This window comes from Aptenodytes forsteri, unplaced genomic scaffold (genome assembly GCF_000699145.1).
Source record: "Aptenodytes forsteri isolate BGI_AS27 unplaced genomic scaffold, ASM69914v1 Scaffold5, whole genome shotgun sequence".
Lineage (NCBI taxonomy): Eukaryota > Metazoa > Chordata > Aves > Sphenisciformes > Spheniscidae > Aptenodytes > Aptenodytes forsteri.
In genome coordinates, this window is record NW_008795672.1 from 6,165,162 (window position 1) to 6,182,716 (window position 17,555).

General features: G+C 43.9%; 1 protein-coding gene across 4 annotated transcripts in view; it reads left to right on the top strand.

Annotated features, from left to right (window-relative positions):
• MACROD2 (MACRO domain containing 2) overlaps positions 1–16,730 on the top strand; it is a 922,980-nt gene extending 906,250 nt beyond the window's left edge. For 3 of the 4 annotated variants that reach the window (XM_019472914.1, XM_019472916.1, XM_019472917.1), the window contains exons 16-18: positions 8,453–8,536; positions 14,330–14,398; positions 16,470–16,730. In XM_019472914.1, the coding sequence (XP_019328459.1) occupies positions 8,453–8,536; positions 14,330–14,391 (146 nt within the window). In that variant the 3' untranslated portion in view covers positions 14,392–14,398; positions 16,470–16,730. The remainder of the gene's footprint in view (positions 1–8,452; positions 8,537–14,329; positions 14,399–16,469) is intronic. The other variant, XM_019472915.1, reaches the window with a different exon arrangement.
• The last annotated feature ends 825 nt before the right edge of the window (positions 16,731–17,555 follow it).

Genomic DNA, 17,555 nt, shown 5'->3' on the forward strand with positions numbered 1-17,555 from the left:
TTGGACGTGAGGAAAAATGTCTTTACTGAAAGAGTGGTGAAACATTGGAACAGGCTGCCCAGGGCAGTGGTTGAGTCCCCATCCCTGGAGGAATAAAAGACGTGTAGGTGAGACGCTTAGGGACATGGTTTAGTGGGCATGGTGGTGTTGGGTTGATGGTTGGACTCGATGATCTTAGAGGTCTTTTCCAACCTTAATGATTCTATGATTCTATGATCTATGAAAAATTGCTTACTGCCCTTGAACATAAATGTATGCACACAGGTGTGCCTGTGTGTGTGTCTTTTATTTAAACATGTTATATTTTGGTGAGTCACCATCCAGGTCCAAAACAACAGCCCTGAGAACTGGAACAGGTGAGGAGCTCAGTAGCAAAATTAGTCCTTTATAGCAGATTTGTGTTTATCACCATATAGTTAAAGCTGACTGTAAAATTTTGGCTTTGAAGGAGTCAGAGCAGAGCTCAGTTTAAAAAAAAAAAAAGGTACATCTCTTTAATTGGTTTTGAAAAATGATCATTATTGATCATGTGTCTCGGTAGGGGAAAAATATGGTAAGTATCATCTGTAAGGTCTTTGTTATTGAGTGCTGCCAATTACCACTTCTTTTCAAGTGAATGAGTTCCATATTATGTTGAACTTGGTTTTAGGAAGCTAACAGGTTTCTAAAAATTAAAACAGAGTGCTCGGTCAGGAGGTGATGAGCCTAGAAATGCAAGTGCTCTTTCCAAAGAGCGAGACATTTCAGCCAGGTGTGTTGTATACTCTACCTCTGGTTATCCAAGTTTTTACTGAGGTTTGTTTTCTTGGTGTTTGGAGTTCTTTAATTAATTTTTATTTTTCATGTTGGCTGTTGTATTTTTATATCACAAAAAGTTTGAAAATTACAGCGTACCTGTAAGGTCACATCTATTAGCACAACTTTGTTGAACTTTATGTGCCTCTCCTTGTTGTGAATATTCTGTTTTATTTTAAGCTGCAAAATTTAGGTTGGGGTCTCTGGATAAATAACAGGGGAGAGTCTTTCTCCCACACTGTATATTGTTACTGCCTTTCAGGTAGATCCATACAGCCTCTATTTACCCTTCTGCTGCTGTTCCCTACTACTTTGAAGCTCATTCTTCATGTACTTGGCAATAGCCTCCTTGAAAAGGAATTGAACAGAATATTTTCTAGGGCTCCTCTTTGACTCAGCAGTAATCTCTTTCAGAAGCAGTGACCCCAGAAATAAATGGTTGCAGCCATAAGGGTCAGCAGCTCCGCCTGTACGTTATCAGAAACTCAGGCAAAGCCTCCTTTTGTCCTGTGCGGATGGCGTGCTTTTTCACCCCATCATCCTCTCTGCTGTAGCTGGGGAGTGGGGACTTCGTAAAAGATGAGGGTGCTTGTCTGAAAGGAACTTTTCTAACTTCCAGTTCTTGGGCAATTTGCTATTTGTATCTTCTCAGGTTCTTACCCTCTCCCTCCCCACCCTTTCCTTATAATTTCTTTTATAAATATTGTTTCTATTCACTCCCAGCACCCACCTGGTTCTCGTGCAGCTGCTCAGAGCTGAGGACTGGCACGGTCTCTTCTGTTTGGAGTGGCTCCTTTGGAGGGAAATGGAAAGTTTCTTTCCCTTTCCTGAAATAAATAATGTGGCGTTCTGACAAATCTGGCCTACTTAGAAGATCCAGGACCTATTTGCTTTCACAGTCTATTGCTTTGCTGCGGTTGCCTCAAGATCATTTGAAATGCTCAGAAAATACAGTAAATGCAAGATTGAAATGGAATAGGGGCACAGTATGTGTCAATGGAAAATCCAGCGGCAACACGAGCTATTAAGTTGTTCGTGTTGGAGGGGAAGGCAAGGCCTGTTAAAGCCATTGGGCTCCCAGATTGGTTCTTTAAAATTAAGGACCGAGTCCTCACCCCAGATTAGTGGTGCAAAGAGGCATTAAACAGACTAAGTACCTGGTAATAAGTATGGTGAGTGTGCGGAGAAAATAATGTTGTGATGGCAGTGAAGGTGCAGGTATCATTCTGGCAGCTGGCGGTCATTCAGCAGGCTTGCTCTCATGGCCGTGGAATTAGAAAAACATTTCTGAATGCCCAGCATCATTCCCCCTGGTGAAAGCTGAGCCTTAGGAGACCTGGAGATTTTCTGCGGCTTACACAAAAGGGTCCTCCAGTGCTGTAATTCCTCACACCTACGCAGCTTTTTAGGATCAGAAAGCTAGTGATCAGGAACTGAACCAAATCACTTACGAGTTTCATAAATGGTTGAAGGTGGCAGGGAAAATGACAGAACGGGAAAGAAGGGTAAATAATCATGCCATTTCTATTCATTCGGAAACCCTTCACTTATCATAATACCGCTGAGCATGCTGTCTGCCTTATTTGTAGGCAGGGAAATGGAGCACAAGGGCTTTGGAAGCCGTTCGGGACAGGTGATCTACTAGTTTGAATACAACCAGGCAAGGTTTTAGTTGTGTTAACAGCCAGCAATTGAGGAATGCGATGAAAGCTTCTGGGGGCTCCATTTCAGATATTCCGTGCTGCAGGCTTCTTCTCTGATGAGAGGTTTCACAGAAAGAGCATCTGGAAAACAGCAACGTGGCTTCTTACACAGCTAAGGCTTTTTTCAGAATAAAAAATTCAAAAAGAGCTTTCCTTAAAATGACATGCCCTTGTATTCATCAGGAGCCTGCTGTGTGCAGGTTTAGCCTGTTGTTACAAAGAGACAAAAGATACAAAGAGCTCCTGATGGGCATTAGTGATTTTAGAGACGCCCAATTTGTATGGGTCTTATGGACCATACTGCTGAGAGACAATCCTCGCTACCCTCCCATTCCCACCTTTAGGGAAAAGGAGGCATAATGAGATTTACTAACAGTATGTTTAATAAAGGGCTGGAAGGGGATAGGGATAAACAGATCTTAGACACTTTTAAATCGCGTTAAAAAAAATTGCGGTTCAGCTTGAGCTGGAAATAATAGTGGCTGGAAGCAGTGCAATGCCTTTAGGTACAGTTGCGTGCACAAACACAGAGAGCTGAGATGATGCACGCTACACCAGAGGGACAGGGAGCTTCATTGTGCTGGGTTACTCTGGGAGACAAAGCCACAATGCCAAAATGGAGGGTAAACACTTCATTTAATGATGAAGGGGCTGCAGTGTGAATCCTGACAGCCCACGTGTGGCATTAAGAAAAAGATGCTCAGTGCCTTCAAAAGCCCGGCAAAGCTAGCGTCCTGGCCAGCGCACCCTCCTCCGAAATCTGCATCCTTCAGTTTTCTTTTCATCTCTATGGTGCCTAATTGCTCGGGGTTTTTTTGATCGAGGTAGAATATTCCTGATTAACAGGTGGAGACGTTTGTTGTTCACGAAGCCATGCTGAATAGCGAGAGGCACCTTTGCGGCAATGCCATTCCTGCAGACTCAGCGCTGTCATGCTCGACCTGTGCGTTGCAGAAGGATAGCGAGGGGGAAAACTGCCCGCCGACTTGAACATAACAACGTACAGATGGACCGCGATTGCTGTGTTTGTTTCAGAGCCCCAAGAGCAGCAGGTTGGGTGGTTTTGCATGTAAAGCCATACAAGAAGACAGCATAAATCTTTTACGTGGTAGAATCTGGTCTGGTTAAAAGGGTCAGTCATCCCAGGCGGAGGTGTCAAACGAGTCAAACTGAGCCCTTGTATCACGGACAGCTTCAGTTTCTAAGTGAAGCAGCATTTATAATGCTACCAAAATACAGCGGTAAACAAAGTACATGAAGGCTTGACAGTCACATTAGCAAGGAGCTACAGTGAAATGACTGGGAAGAAGGAAAAAACGGCTCTGGCTATTTGCAGAGCAAGAAAAATGGAACTGGTTTTGACAGACAAGACAATGCAGCTGTGGGTCAGAAGAGCTTTGTCTGTCTTTTTTGTTGCTGCAGATGAAAAATGGTGCCTTCAAATTTTAACCAGAGAAATTTGGATTTTAACAAGCCTCCATCTCTCATAGTCTCCCAATTAGGGGAAGCATATTTACAGCTAAGCTCAAAAAAATAAATTTTATTCAGTGGGTATGAATCAGGGAAACCTGGATCGTTCAGAATAGCTGCAGTGTGGTTTTCATATTGCATAATGACAGAGGTGATTTTTTTCAAAGTATATAACAATGAGTAGAAGCAACTGCGCTACGAATAATTTATGACTAATGAATTTCCCCTGGTTACAAATTGTCCATGGGCAGGATAGTATTTTATTGGAATTCCTGTGGCAACACCCAAAATTGCTGGACAGACATGTTACAGGAATAATGACCTTGCCATTTTGCCTGTAAAAATAGAAGTAGTTGTCTGGACTGTTGTATTATTGATAACCCTTTTCTTCCTCAAATATTCAGAATTATCTTAGGGCCAGGATTTCCCACTTAGTTGCAAGACTTCTAAAATTGGGGAATTTTTAAGATTTAAGTTATCTTGGTGTTGCCTGATTGCACTGACAGAACTCGTGTATGCATGAAATCTGTTCTTCTGTTTGTCTTAAAGCTAGTCTATGACCTTATAACAAGCTAGGAACTAATAGCAGAAATCCAGATTTCTGATCAGAGCCCACTTGACAACCCCTTACCCACACCCGGTGCGAGGACTCTGCCAAGGCTGGTCTCGAAGGCCAGGCTCTGCCGAGAGAGCCCGATCTCCCAGGCTCCCTCAATAGTCAGTAGGGAGGAATAAACTCCCTTAAGGTGGTCAGCTCAGAGCAGAAACCCAGTTCAGGCACCTTCCAGGAATGATTTATCGATTCTAGGGAGGCTTCGTTGGGATTTTGCTTTGAATTACCTGGGAGAGGAGCCTGCCTCTTTCTGCTGATTACAAAGGCGCTCTTCAGTACACAGCAAAGCCTTGCTGATGATCAGGTAAAAATGAGTTTTATGGATTGCTCTGTGTTACAGCTTCTAAGCCTGCGTAGTTGCCTGCTTTTATCACTTGAAATAGATGTAAACCTTGTGCAAAGGGAGGCGGAGGAGGGAGGAGGGTTACACTTTTTACTTATTAGGATTTATCCAGAGGTGTGGAGAATAGATGTCTGACCTCTGTACTTGGGCACTTTTAAAATTGATGCTAATGTACCAACAACCACCACATCTTCATGTTAATCTCATGAATCGCACGTGAATCTGGAACCGTGTTTCTCCAGAGAAAGAACAGCATATTAGCTGTAACCACGTGGAACTATTGACAGATTGTGACTGTAAAGCAGAAAAAAAGGTGAAATAACAGTAGAGAGATGTCTCTCTTCCTGGTACATATTTGTCTTATGTGTTTCAAAAGGCTGGGAACCATCCTTGCTCGTGCCAGAAGCCTGTTGTCACTTAGTGCTAGGCTGGTTGTGTAACCAGCCTGCAAAGGGTTCAGGTAACGAGCTCTGCCAGGAGCGCAATTGGAAATCGTAATTGAAATTGAAAGTGGTGTCTCCCAGGCTCCCTCCCCTTCGGTAACTCTCAACTCCTGCTCGGAAGTAATCAAAACAAGGGGGTGAGGGGAGGCCTCTAGAATAAATTGGTTGTCAAGGCGGTTCTGGTATTGATCGAGTTCTGCTGTTTATGTGAAATGGGCTCATTTCTGTGTGGCACTCAGTTTTACTGCACAGCAGGGGAAGAAGCTTTTTGGATAATACCCTTTCCACACGCATGGCAGTATAGTGAATGCTCCTGTCCCCCACCCACAATAATAGCGAGGGAAGAAATAAAGATTTATATTAACCAAGTTTGAAAGTCTTCCCAAAAATTGGACGATACAATGTGCAAGCCTCCTCCCAAGGTTTGTGGTGGTGCTCGGCTTTGTTAAGGCTTAAAATATCTTCTGCCTTGTTTGTCCCTGAACGTTGTTTTCCACTATCATTTTCTTGTTGACAATATCCAACAATCAACATATACTATAAAAAAACCCCAATACGGCCATAATCCCCTCCTAGAAGGGATGGGGAATCAGCTATTAAGACTTGGAAAGAAGGTGAAAACGCAGAACACACATTAGTACTCTTCTGACAATGTTTACGGCCTTAAACCTCTCAAAGTAATTTTGCAAATTTGCTGCTGCTGTTGTTACTCTTTTCAGCCTCTCCCTGGGGCTGCCCACCCCAAGAGGCGAACCTGTAGCTTTCGGTATTGAGGGCCCTCGATGCCTTCTGCTTTTGTCCCTGCAACAGCGGCCCTAATTAGCACGTGTGCACATGTGTGCACACACACATGTATGCACAAAATGTCTTCTCTTTAATTAGGTTCTGTCTTCACCTAGTGCCGTGCCAATAATCCTTTGCACCTGTCAGCTGCATGAGAGATTACTGAAATTGAAAGCGAGAAACCTTTCGGCAGCGTGGTGAAGCCAGGCGTGCTGGCTAGTTAATGGGAGATATTGGGATAGGGCCTGGGAACTTCACACGGGCACCTTTAGGAACTGACAACAGCAGAGCGAGTAGGTATCTCGAGCTGTTAGAGAAACTGGGAGCCAAGACATAACCTGTCATATCGTATCTGCTTTATTTGGTTAATAGACGATGTTTTAGAGGAGGCAAAGTTGGACTCAGAGGCATCAGCTGCCAGTTGGAGCATGTTGATATTTAGCAGGGATCCCCAATCCCTACATCAGACATCTGAGCGTCTTGGAGGGAAAGGCTGCTTCCACTGCAGGCGGCGCTTGCGGCAGGAGTGTTGGTGTTCCAAAATTTTGCTTTTCATAGAGCTGCTTCCTCCAGCTAATCGAAATGTAGCACAACCCAAATTTCAGTGTATCTTCCTTGATTAATTAGCGCTTTCATAGTCACCCAAATCTCATATTGATTTTGCTAGAGGAAGTCAGGCAGGGATTTTGAACATACCTTCTCAGCCTTGTACTTGACAAGCTCCTGGAATATGCGTGCGCTTCCGTGATGGGGTGACCTGGGTTCATCCTTTGTGTGAGTGAAAGAGCCATGTGCGAGCGCTGGGAAGGCTTAGGCCTGTTGGTGCATAAGAAACCTCAGGAGAAAACCACACTCGCTCTCTTCAATTCCCCGGAGAAGCATCAGGGATTTGATGCACCCACAAAGGGGCCATCTCAGGCATTCGCTGACATGTGGAGTTCACCGTCACAGATGTTTACAGGCATTTTGACTGTTTGTACGGGGAGGTGATTTACACCAGTGCGGAAGAGGTGGAGCTGGCGATATGAAGGATTTCTGCAGTAGAAGTAAGAGCTATCAGAATGATGGGCGATGTCTCCATCACTGTAAAGTCATCCATTGCACTTTCCCCCCTGCTCACTAAAATGGCTAATTGAGCTTTCCGGTTGCTATTTTTTGTTGGTTTCTGTATTTGCTGGGTCCTTGTTTTAGTATTTTGATGCTTGGTAGGACCATATACAGTGCGCTGGAAGTTGCCTGTGAGAATAGCATTGCCAACATAGCGAGCACAGAGGAGACTAAAATCTCCATGAAAATATATTGGCTTACAGATATGATTAGAAGGAAAACTGGCTGAAAACTTCAGCGATAGATACATGTTTATGGACAAAATAACTGTAGTGCACTGAAGTGCATTAAAAAAACCCACTCTAGACTTCCACAGAAAGGGGAAGGATGTGTTTGTGGGACTGTGAACGTTTAATCTCTGCTGCTGAAGAGGTAAATTATTTCAGCTTAAGAGTAAACCGTTTTTGAGATGTCTCGTCCTTGCTACACTTTGCTGTCTCATAATAACCACCCAAATGTCTGGATTGCTTAGCAACCAATAGCTTTACATCCTGTAGTTCAACCACAGGATAGGTGCAACAGGCTTTATAGCGGCCACAAAAGCAGAGAAGTAGCGTGATGGAAATTAACTAAAAATTGGCTTCTCGGCACTCTGAATGGCAGAATATTAGAACAACTGTGTACGAAACAGCAAAACCACTTTTTTTCCCATTTCAAATATTGTTAGGAGATTGAATCTAAGCTTCCAGACAAGCCTGAGGCAGAAGAGATAAAAATGTTGAGTTGCAGTGATAAAATGCATTTTCCTAAATTCAAATTCTAGTTTGTGTCTGACTATCCGGTATATTTGAACTATCACCGTATCTATTTTTATTCTGCTAGCTAGAGAAACTTTATAAGTGTGATTAGGTCCCCATCATATTGCATTTTATGAGCAGAAGGGATTCTTCAAAAATGATGAGAAAAGAATGGCAGGGAGGCAGAAGCACACACCATGATGTGGTTTTAAGAATCCCAGTTAGAGGAGAGTGCAGATCGCTACAAATATTCAAGCAATTATTTTCAAATCATGTTCCTCCCCCTATATCTTCTTCCCTGTTCTCTAATGGCTGCCACTATACGGCAGCAGAGTCTATAAAGGTAAGAGCATGCCAGAAGAAAAAGAAAAAAAAAACAGGCATACGGAGTCTAAGAATTATACATTAATCAGGTACTGTAAGTATTGATTTTTCTTCGTCTTTGGCTTGTCTTGTAGGGATGCAAGGGAAAGAGGAAACTTCTGCGGAGCCTATGAAAGTTGACCTCGCATGTGAAGGAGCAGACGTTTCAAATAAGGATGGTATGTTGTTCTAATATTTTAATTGTCCTGAAGTGGTTATGTAGCATGCCTTTCTGGGGTTTGTTTGTATGCTTCCCCCCAAAATAGGAGTTATATTTATAATCTCTTCAACTGAGTCTTCTTGAGAGTTTACGCAAGATCTACTGTCTTGGAAGTCTGGTGGAAGTACCTTTCAGTGTCATACCCCTGCTTTTCTAGTTGACTGGGTTTGTGTGTTCGATTGGTATGTCCAATCCGCTTGCCTTTTAACTAAACAATATTTTAGGCCCACTGTAATTTTGGCTTGGATATTGAATTGGCCAAGATGTGTGTGGTCTCACACAGGAGTCAGAAGATATTTCTGAAAATTTCTGTGCTAGCGCCCGACTCCATCGTGGGACAAGTGTTGGCTGTATAACCACTCTGAACTCGTATGTTGGCCTCCTCCTACCTCAGAGCTGATTTCCCTTCCTCCTCCTCCTCCTTCAGAGTCCATGCATAGCTCGGTCTGGTAGCAGATGGAAGTCCTCTCCCTAGGATGTTTGCTATTGATAAAACTATCGCAATTTGGTGACCCAACAGCAGTTCTAGTCAGGTTTGTGGACATTATCAACCCGAATCTCCTGACTTGGAAATGAAATTTTTTTGACATTGACCTCAGTGAGCAGATGACCCAGCTGTCTGGCAAAGTCCCGGCAAGGCCTGAGTACCAGGACACTGCTCGTGCTCTGCAGTGCGTAACATATTCGTAAACAAAAAAAATCTGTCCATCTAGGTTCTTCCTGTGTGTAAAGAAATAATAGATGGGATCAGCATCCTGGTGCTTAGGTTTGGTTTTGGTGAGGCAGACCCTTTATCATTCCTCTAGATCAGCTCTTATAGCTTACCAGTGCTACGTAAGGGGTTTTCTTGTTTTTTTACACAAAGGGTCCTCCATACTGCTCCAAATGGCAGTGGGTTTGGAATTGGGGTTCCAGTCCTCGTTTTATTATTGTGGACTCCCCTCTGTAGCGAAGGCAGATTTTCAACTCCTCCTCTAACCTCTTCAGCATTGACATAACATAAATTCAAGGCATACTTTTTTACATCTCGAAGACAAAACAATTATATTCTTCTTGATATTAGTTACACAAAGAATCTAATGCTGATTTCCTTTCTCTGATGTCAGATCGTGCTGCAGCATTTGAATCAGTGGCTGATTTAGGTACTGGCCTGTAGGGAGGTTTATGCAAGCACGGGAAAATAAAACGTGCATAATGGATTTTCTTTTTTAAAAAATACTAGAGATTATGCTACTACTAGTATGTGTGCAGAATAAAGCCAAACCAGCCTTCTCTCCTCATCCTCTGAACAAACAAACCAAAAAGTCATAGTCGCATTAAAATATTTGAATTTCGAATCCCTGGAATGGTCTGGGCTACTTAGTGAAAACAAATCCAAATTTACTAAAAGAATATCTTAAGGGATTTCTCACTGGAAAGAAAAGCAATTGTACAGCTCTTATAACGTGTGCCGTAGCGCAGCACAGCTGGGTCAGCTGACAGCTTCTGAAATGACAATCATGATAGGTTTCTTTGTTTCAAATCTTGCTTATCTTGTAAGGTCTTCTACATTTAACTCATCTTGTAACTTCCTTCTCTCTGAACTTTCTAAGTTATATGCAAGGACAGGAAAAGGGTGTTTGCTAAGGCTGCAGAAAAATACTGTGCTGTTCAGGGAAGTCTTCGTTTCTCTACAGCTTCAGTTGCTATTGGGATCATGTTACAGGGTGGTTTTTCTTGTGGACGTCTATTACGTGTTTACAAAAATCAGAACAGAGGAAGGATCACACTCCCCATACTCTGTTTTATCTGAAGGGTTAAGTTTTGCTGAAAAAAGCCCTAAAATTTTTAAATGTACCAGGTACTAGTTGAGATTAAAAAAAAAAACAAAAAAGGTTCCCTTTGACAATAATTTTTATGTAAATTGCCTATTTTTTCTCTGGTCCCCTTCCTTCCGCCCCAGGAGAGCTCATCACTTCACAGCTGAAAGCACAAGCGTATATCACCAGGTGCCCCTCGGCAGCCCGGCTCTTGTGGTTTAATTTCATGTACCATGTCACAGCAAAAAGTGCTTTAGAAATGCAGAGTTTAGACAGCTTAGGTGGATCTCGATATTGGTTCATCTAGTGGGCAGGGCCATAATAGTGATATATTTCAGAAATTACTATTATTTGAAAGCTGGGCGTGATTCTCCATCAGGAAAGCTGTCAGAGGGTGCGCGTGTAAGCCTGAAGGAGGGGCGTGTATACAGAGATACAGATTGCTGCTGGCAACCTCTGTTGGCCACCAGAGCAAAGACCCCTGGATATTAAACTTTTCGCACCCAGGACAGATTTGCTGATTAATATTTTTTAATGATGACAAACCCCACCTTTGGTGATTGGTTTCCTAGACGGTGTTTCCCTGCCAGCAGCATTTTTCTATTCTTTTTTTTCTTTCTTTCTTTTTTTTTTTTTTTATGCCACTGAAGCTTTAAAGATTACTAAGGTAGATGTTAGTTTCCAGCTGGTATTAGGCGGATCAAATTCTTCACTCCTTTCATACTGGGGTTACTCACTCACCTTTTTTATTTCAAGCCTGTGGAAAGCTGCATCCTCACTTCCTGACACAGTAGGAGAAAAGAGAAAGATGAAGGCAGTGTCAAACCTGAGATTTCCCATTTTTTTTATAAGCTTGTGCAGGGTGATGAATGCGACATCAGCAGCCTGACCTTCACGTGATTCACCAAAGCAATATAAAAGGAAGAGCTCAACAGCTAACACCCTCATGCTTTTTATGGTGTTGACGTAATATCCAAGAAACAAGTAACTACCAAGTAAACAGGTGCACGTGTTTCATCACCGCACAGCGGGTTGAATTCAAAATAGATGGTTATCTTTCCAGGCAGTCTGGAGTATAGCTGAAGGTGCTATAGCCAAGTTATGTAGATGCACGGGGGAATAATTGTGTAGGAAGTGGCTGAAGAAATAGGTTATGTTTGCAAGTAAGAGTCTGACTGAGCTCCTATTTAAATCACGACGGTAATATTTTGGTGTCATCTGCCATCCAGGTCTACAGCATAATATCCTGGGGTGGAGAAATGCGCGCTCTCTTGCAGATGACCCTAAACTTGGTTTTCCAGTCCCCCGTTTGCCTGTCTTCTCTACTTAGATGCTATGCTGTGACTCTTGGCTACCTGACCTTTAAGCACGTAGCTTTCTTGCAGGGGAGAGGCGGGATGCCTTGCTGCCGACGCACATCCACCGGGTCAGCAGCAACTGCAGTGCTTTGATGGATGTGAACTATGGGCTGGGTTATTTCTTCTCCTCTTGTGGGGAACTTGGTTGCTTTTGCAAGGAAATCCTTCCATGGTCATAATTTGAGAGCTGCTAAGCAGCTCACAGATTGAGAGAGGAGGTGCAGACGGGTCCTCCCCAACAGGCCAAAATTTAAGGGAAAACACACAGGGAGAGTGCAGAGGAATGTCCATTGACACAGAAATGTCAACTTCTGGCATGAAAGGCCCCACAGGAAGCTGCAGAAGGAGGAGCAGGTAAAACTGGATTTAGGACATGTGCAGCCTCCCTGAACTTCAGGTGCTTCACTGAGCTGCTGGCTGTTCTAGCGTCTTACGGTAGGTGCAAAAAGACCGCTAACGTAAGTTAGCAGTTTAACACCTGCAAAAACATTGTTTAGTGGGGAGAAGGCCAGTTTTGGCTTGCGATGCGATCAGATGTAGCACGCCCAGGGCTAACGGCGTTGTTCTGACACTGACTCGTGCTGGGAGGCAGCAAGGGCTGTGAGTCACATCCCCACCGTACCCGGTGGCAGCTCTTCCATCTGCTCTTGCAGTAGGTGCTTCGCTGACGTGTTATTTTCTGGCTAAATATAGAGGACTGTGTAGGTGGCCTCGTAGTGACATCTGTTGTTGGGGTTCACCCAGTGGTCTGCAGATCCTTCAGTTAGATCTTCCTGTCCCTACCACCATTAATGCAAAGAGCCGAGCTTAGTCACAAACACATAGGAAAATGCTAATAGCGAAACCTGCCAGTGCCTTAGCGCTTGCGTGCACGGCAGATGCTTTTAGCGCCGGTGATGCAGGATGCCTGGCTGCCATTTCCACGGCAAAACAGTGGGACTTGGTGATTCCTCTTGCTTCCTCACTGGCGGGGGCTCCAGGTCCTAGGCCTTCGCCGGGGCTCCCCCATGCTTTCGCATTGCCCTTAAAGCATTCCCGGGCAGTTTGCAATTTGCCCCCCTCTATGTGACGTGCTATCAGGCACGATGGGGGTCGACTGCTCGTAGCCATAAAAAAAGGAAGGGGAAGGAGGCGTACTCATCTGGGATGCTGACAGAGCCTAACCACAGGTTTCAAATCAAGCTTTATTTTGCAGGATATCTCTGTAAAATGTGAGTGAAGCCTTATGGTATTTTCAGAAAACCCAGCCAGTGAAACTGGCCGGCATAATGAGGCTGAGAAAGGCTGCTGTTGTCAGTGTGCAGCAGCCTTCCCTTAATGATTTTTTATTAAGCATCCTGTCTTTGCTATGCAAATGTGGGTAAAGAACACAACATCGCTAAATGCGATGTGCATCAGAGCTCCGTAATCAGGAGCGGATACTTTCCTTATTATTCATTGCATACATCCAGGAAGCCATTACAGTATCTGTTCTGCATATGGATGATGAATAATTTACAAATAATTCATCAAAACCCTAACAGGTGTATTGGCATGATATTAACTCAGAAAGAGATCATACTGCCTGGCTGGAAGTAGCATAGCTATTGATTTTTGGCTTTTTCCCCCTCCCCTCTCCCATCTTCCCTTAGTTTCCAAATCTCCCATTCAGGTTTGAGGTTTTTCCCCATCACCAATGTCAAATGACTCGTAATCTGCAGTTGATACCACAACATAAAGCAAGGTTAAAGAAAGAAGAAAGGTCTTAATATAAATGGCTTCATTCAAATTCATTGCAGAACAAATACTAAATACTAATCTTAAAAATGCACATGCTGAAGTAACCCTTTTATATTTAGCCTAGATAGGACCAATCACGCCTGCCATAGTTTAGATGCTATTTTTGACAAAGGTCACGCTGAACTGAGTTTAAGACTTCTATTTAAATTATTTCTTTTTTTTTTTGTAATTTTAAATGAAAAAATTAAGATTGGTTTGTAAATGGATAGTACACGAGCGAACTAGTATGTGTAGGAGTATAGTGACGTTGCCCCCGAATCCTCTCCCAGGCTCCAGCAATTTGCAGTTCAAGGACACCCAGAGGCAGCGGCAGCATCTCTGTGACTGGAGATGGATCCGTGTTGAGCCCGCAGCTCAGCCCCGGGTCCTGCCGGGGACTTTGTCAGAAGCCTGCGAATGTTCGAATCGCAGGGTCAAGACCACTTAGTCCGGCAAAACTCTAAATCATCCTTTGGAGATACTATATCTCTGCCTGTGGCCTACAGAGACAGAGGAGGGTCACTGTGGTCTTGAGCTGGGCACCTTGGTTGGGAGCCAAAGTCAAACTGGATGGATGCGGACCAAAGGGAAAATCTAGATCCAGAGGCTTGCATTTCTAGCGATGCTGAAGCCTACACCCTGGCGGGACTGCTCGTTGGGGTTTCCGTGTAACCGCAGGTTAGGATGGCTGGCCTAAGAGACCTTTTTGCGCATTTACGGTGTAGAATTTTTAATGCAATAAATGTCCCCTTTAGGTTAGAAGTGGTTATTACTCGACGTGATAAACTTAACAAGTATCATGAATAGAATTTGCTGACTGACTCGTTTTGTTTTCAGCTGAAATGAATAGTCAAGTTGAAAGTATAAATGATCCTATGGAAACAGAGCGGGAAGCTTAAGTAACAGGTGAGACCTTTATGGCTATTTTTTCCCCCCATTTTCCATTCACCTTCTATTTGAAAACTTCCTTTAAAAATGACCTTAATTAAAGTTAGAATTTACCAAGAAGAAAAAAGGAAGACAGAATGCAAAGGAAAAGAAATTGTCTAATATGGCCCATATTACACCAAAAAATGAAAATATCCAGTAGACTTGATTTGTCAAGTAAATATTATAGTAGCAGTCTGCAACTGTAATGGATTTAGACAGTGCACGGTCTTAGATCATCAGAAGGCAAGACAGCACCGAGATAAGGAATGGAAGAGTAACCGAGTGAACAATTTTTGGCATTGCTTAGGAAGATGACAGGCAATTTATACCGGTTGGAACCGAGCTCAGTTCTGTACGATCTGTATTCTGGGAACAACAGGTTCACGTCACAAGGGGTTTATTGCCCTTGGCTCTCCGATGCCTAACGTCACTTGTAGCGATACCACTGAAAAACAAGGCAAAGTCAGCGAGCTGCCTTCTGGAGCTCTGCCGCCTTTTGGAGCTTTTTATAGCTTTATATGCTAAATGATAGTGCTACGGCAGGAGCGTGCAATGGTTGTTGCCGCAGAGTTTGTCATAGGCATAAACAGCCTCACCCCTAGATAAAAATGAATAATTTGGTAGGAAGACAGAAGTCTGAGGCTTATCCTCAATTACAAGAAGCAGTTGCCATTTCTCCCTCAAAAGTAGTTTTTAAGCGTTAATGCGCACCGCTTCCTTTGGCGTAGGGTTATCGTGAGATGCCAGTATCATATACAGCAAGATGCATTACTTATGCTTGTAATGGGATTTCACGTAGCTCAAGACCAAATACAGCAGCTTTACAACAGCAGCAGCTGTATCAGAGGGATTTAAAATACAAGGTGTTATTACTGAGCATAGCCCTTTGTCCTTGTCAGCAGATAGACGATGGGCTGGAGTACTGCTGGAGCGAGAAACAGGCCTGATGGGGTCCCTGGTAAAAAGTACTGAAGCAAAACTAGAAGGCACCCTCGCCGTTAAAATACGGCTTCCGCAACTCTTCCTTCCCCCTCCCTTAGCTTCTGGTTTATGTTCTGTCCAATCAAAAAAGGAAGAGGAACTAATGAAATCCTCACTGTTAAAAATACATGGAAAGGTTAATACCCTTCCTCAGTTTAAAAAAATATATCTGATGGTTATTACTGCTTTCACGCGGCCTGTAGAAGTCTGTGTTTCATGCTGCATTTTCCCATGGAAATGAATATCTGTGAATGTTCTGGGCTGGAGTTGCTTTTGCTTTAGGAAGGCAGAGTTCACAGGAATAATACCACAATTAGCAATCAATTAATAAATCTCTTCAATTCCACTGCAAGACCTGGCTCTGCCGGCACCTTTCCGAAAGAAAGGGGCCTGAGCCAGGGCACGCCATGTCTTGCCCAGCATTTTAATGGCACGCGCAGGATTAGAAGCAGACATCGAATCCTTCGCAGCTCTCTATCGAAGTCCTCCCAACCCTGTTGCCGCTGTTTTAATTGCAAGGAGCAGGTCGCGGGGGAGGATTGATCAGCCTGTTAAACTTCAAAGGTCTCGCTAGGGTCTTTCAGAGCCGAGGAGATCCCTTTGCTTACTATGTTTAGTATTTTAATGTGTTGTTTTTAACATATGTTCTATGGTCTAGCACCGAAGCACCCACCAGAGCCAGGGGTCTCTGATATCAAGCTAGGTAGCACAGTGCTATGGAAAACCAAGAAACCCTAATGAGCACAGTCAATTTGCTATAGAGATAATGGCTGTTATATATAAACTGTGTGACACATATATGTGCTGCTCGTGTGACGGAAAGAGAAACTGTAGGCATCTGTGCTAGAAAGATGAGATCTGGGTTCTGTGCAGAACTTTGAAATTTTGTCCTTTTTTTTTTTTTTTTTTTCTCTCCCATCCTCTTCCTAGAGTTTGATTTTACTCAAAACAATTTCAAAAAAGCGTTTTCTGTCAGTTTGGCTGACTTAAATGTTCCCTAAATTTGCAGAACTGAAATTTTGTCCTTTTTTTTTTTTTTTCTTTTCTCTCCCCCGCTGCGGTGAAGGAAGGATGCAGGAGAGGAGAGACCCAAGGAAACCCAACGGGCAGGCGCTGACATCCTACGGCATCGTTCTTGGCAGAAAAGAGCACGCAGAGATGCTCCGCGGGCTGGGAGGGAGGGAGCTTTGGGGAAATGACTCTTTGCTTTAATTTCTCTTTGTTCTTCATTGCATTTCGTTCTGTAAGCCTGTTGGAAAGAAACATAACTTCCCAGTTCTAACAATGTTTTGCAATTATCCCTGCAATTACAGCAGTTTCTTCTGAACCGTGAGTCCCTGTCTTATATTGGGTCTCTTTTGCTCCTGCATCATATCATCAGTAGCCAGTTTCCAGGCCCACCCCTTTTCTAGCATCTTTATCTTCTTTCCCGGTTATGGTAGTGTCTGCAGGCAACCTGTGGGAGCCAGCTTATTCTCCTCCTCCCCACCCCCCCTGTTTTTTAAAACTGTTCCCTAGGATATAAATGGAGATTTGCTTCAAGAACATGAACTGCCACAAAGGATTATAATCCGCACACGCTGATAAACAAACACCTTCCTTGTGCTAGGGATTTGAAAGACTAGATGCTCCAAAATCTCAGAAATATTGGTAGAGACAGCCCTGCACGTTGCCCGCCTCCAGGCTTGACAATCAGCAGCTCCTGCTGGCACCCGCCAGCAGGTCACCGTGTCTGAACGCCAGCTGCTAGAAGAGGTGCTGCCTGGATTCCCTTGAGTGCATGCTGGAAACAGAGTTTGCACATTAACTCTATCATCCCGATGCCTCGGGATCGCCCGTGGCTCTGCCCTTCGCCTTTCTCTCTGGCGTGGGAAAGCTAAACCGTGACCAGCCTACGCTGTGTCATGCCCCTCCGTGGGTCCTACGCGCGAATAATGCGCGTGGCCTCAAACAGCTGGCGCCCCAAATCAGTCCTGCTCTTTCCTGGTTAGCTCTGCGCACCTCAAAATCAGTGCCGTAAGTATGACCTTCGGGTGCAGGTAGGCAACAGATATTTCCTCGCGCCTGCGGGTGATGGAGGATAACAGGCGCTCTGCATTCAAGGCATCTTTAAATACAGCTCCCGGCTTTAACAGCTTCACACCGTATCTTG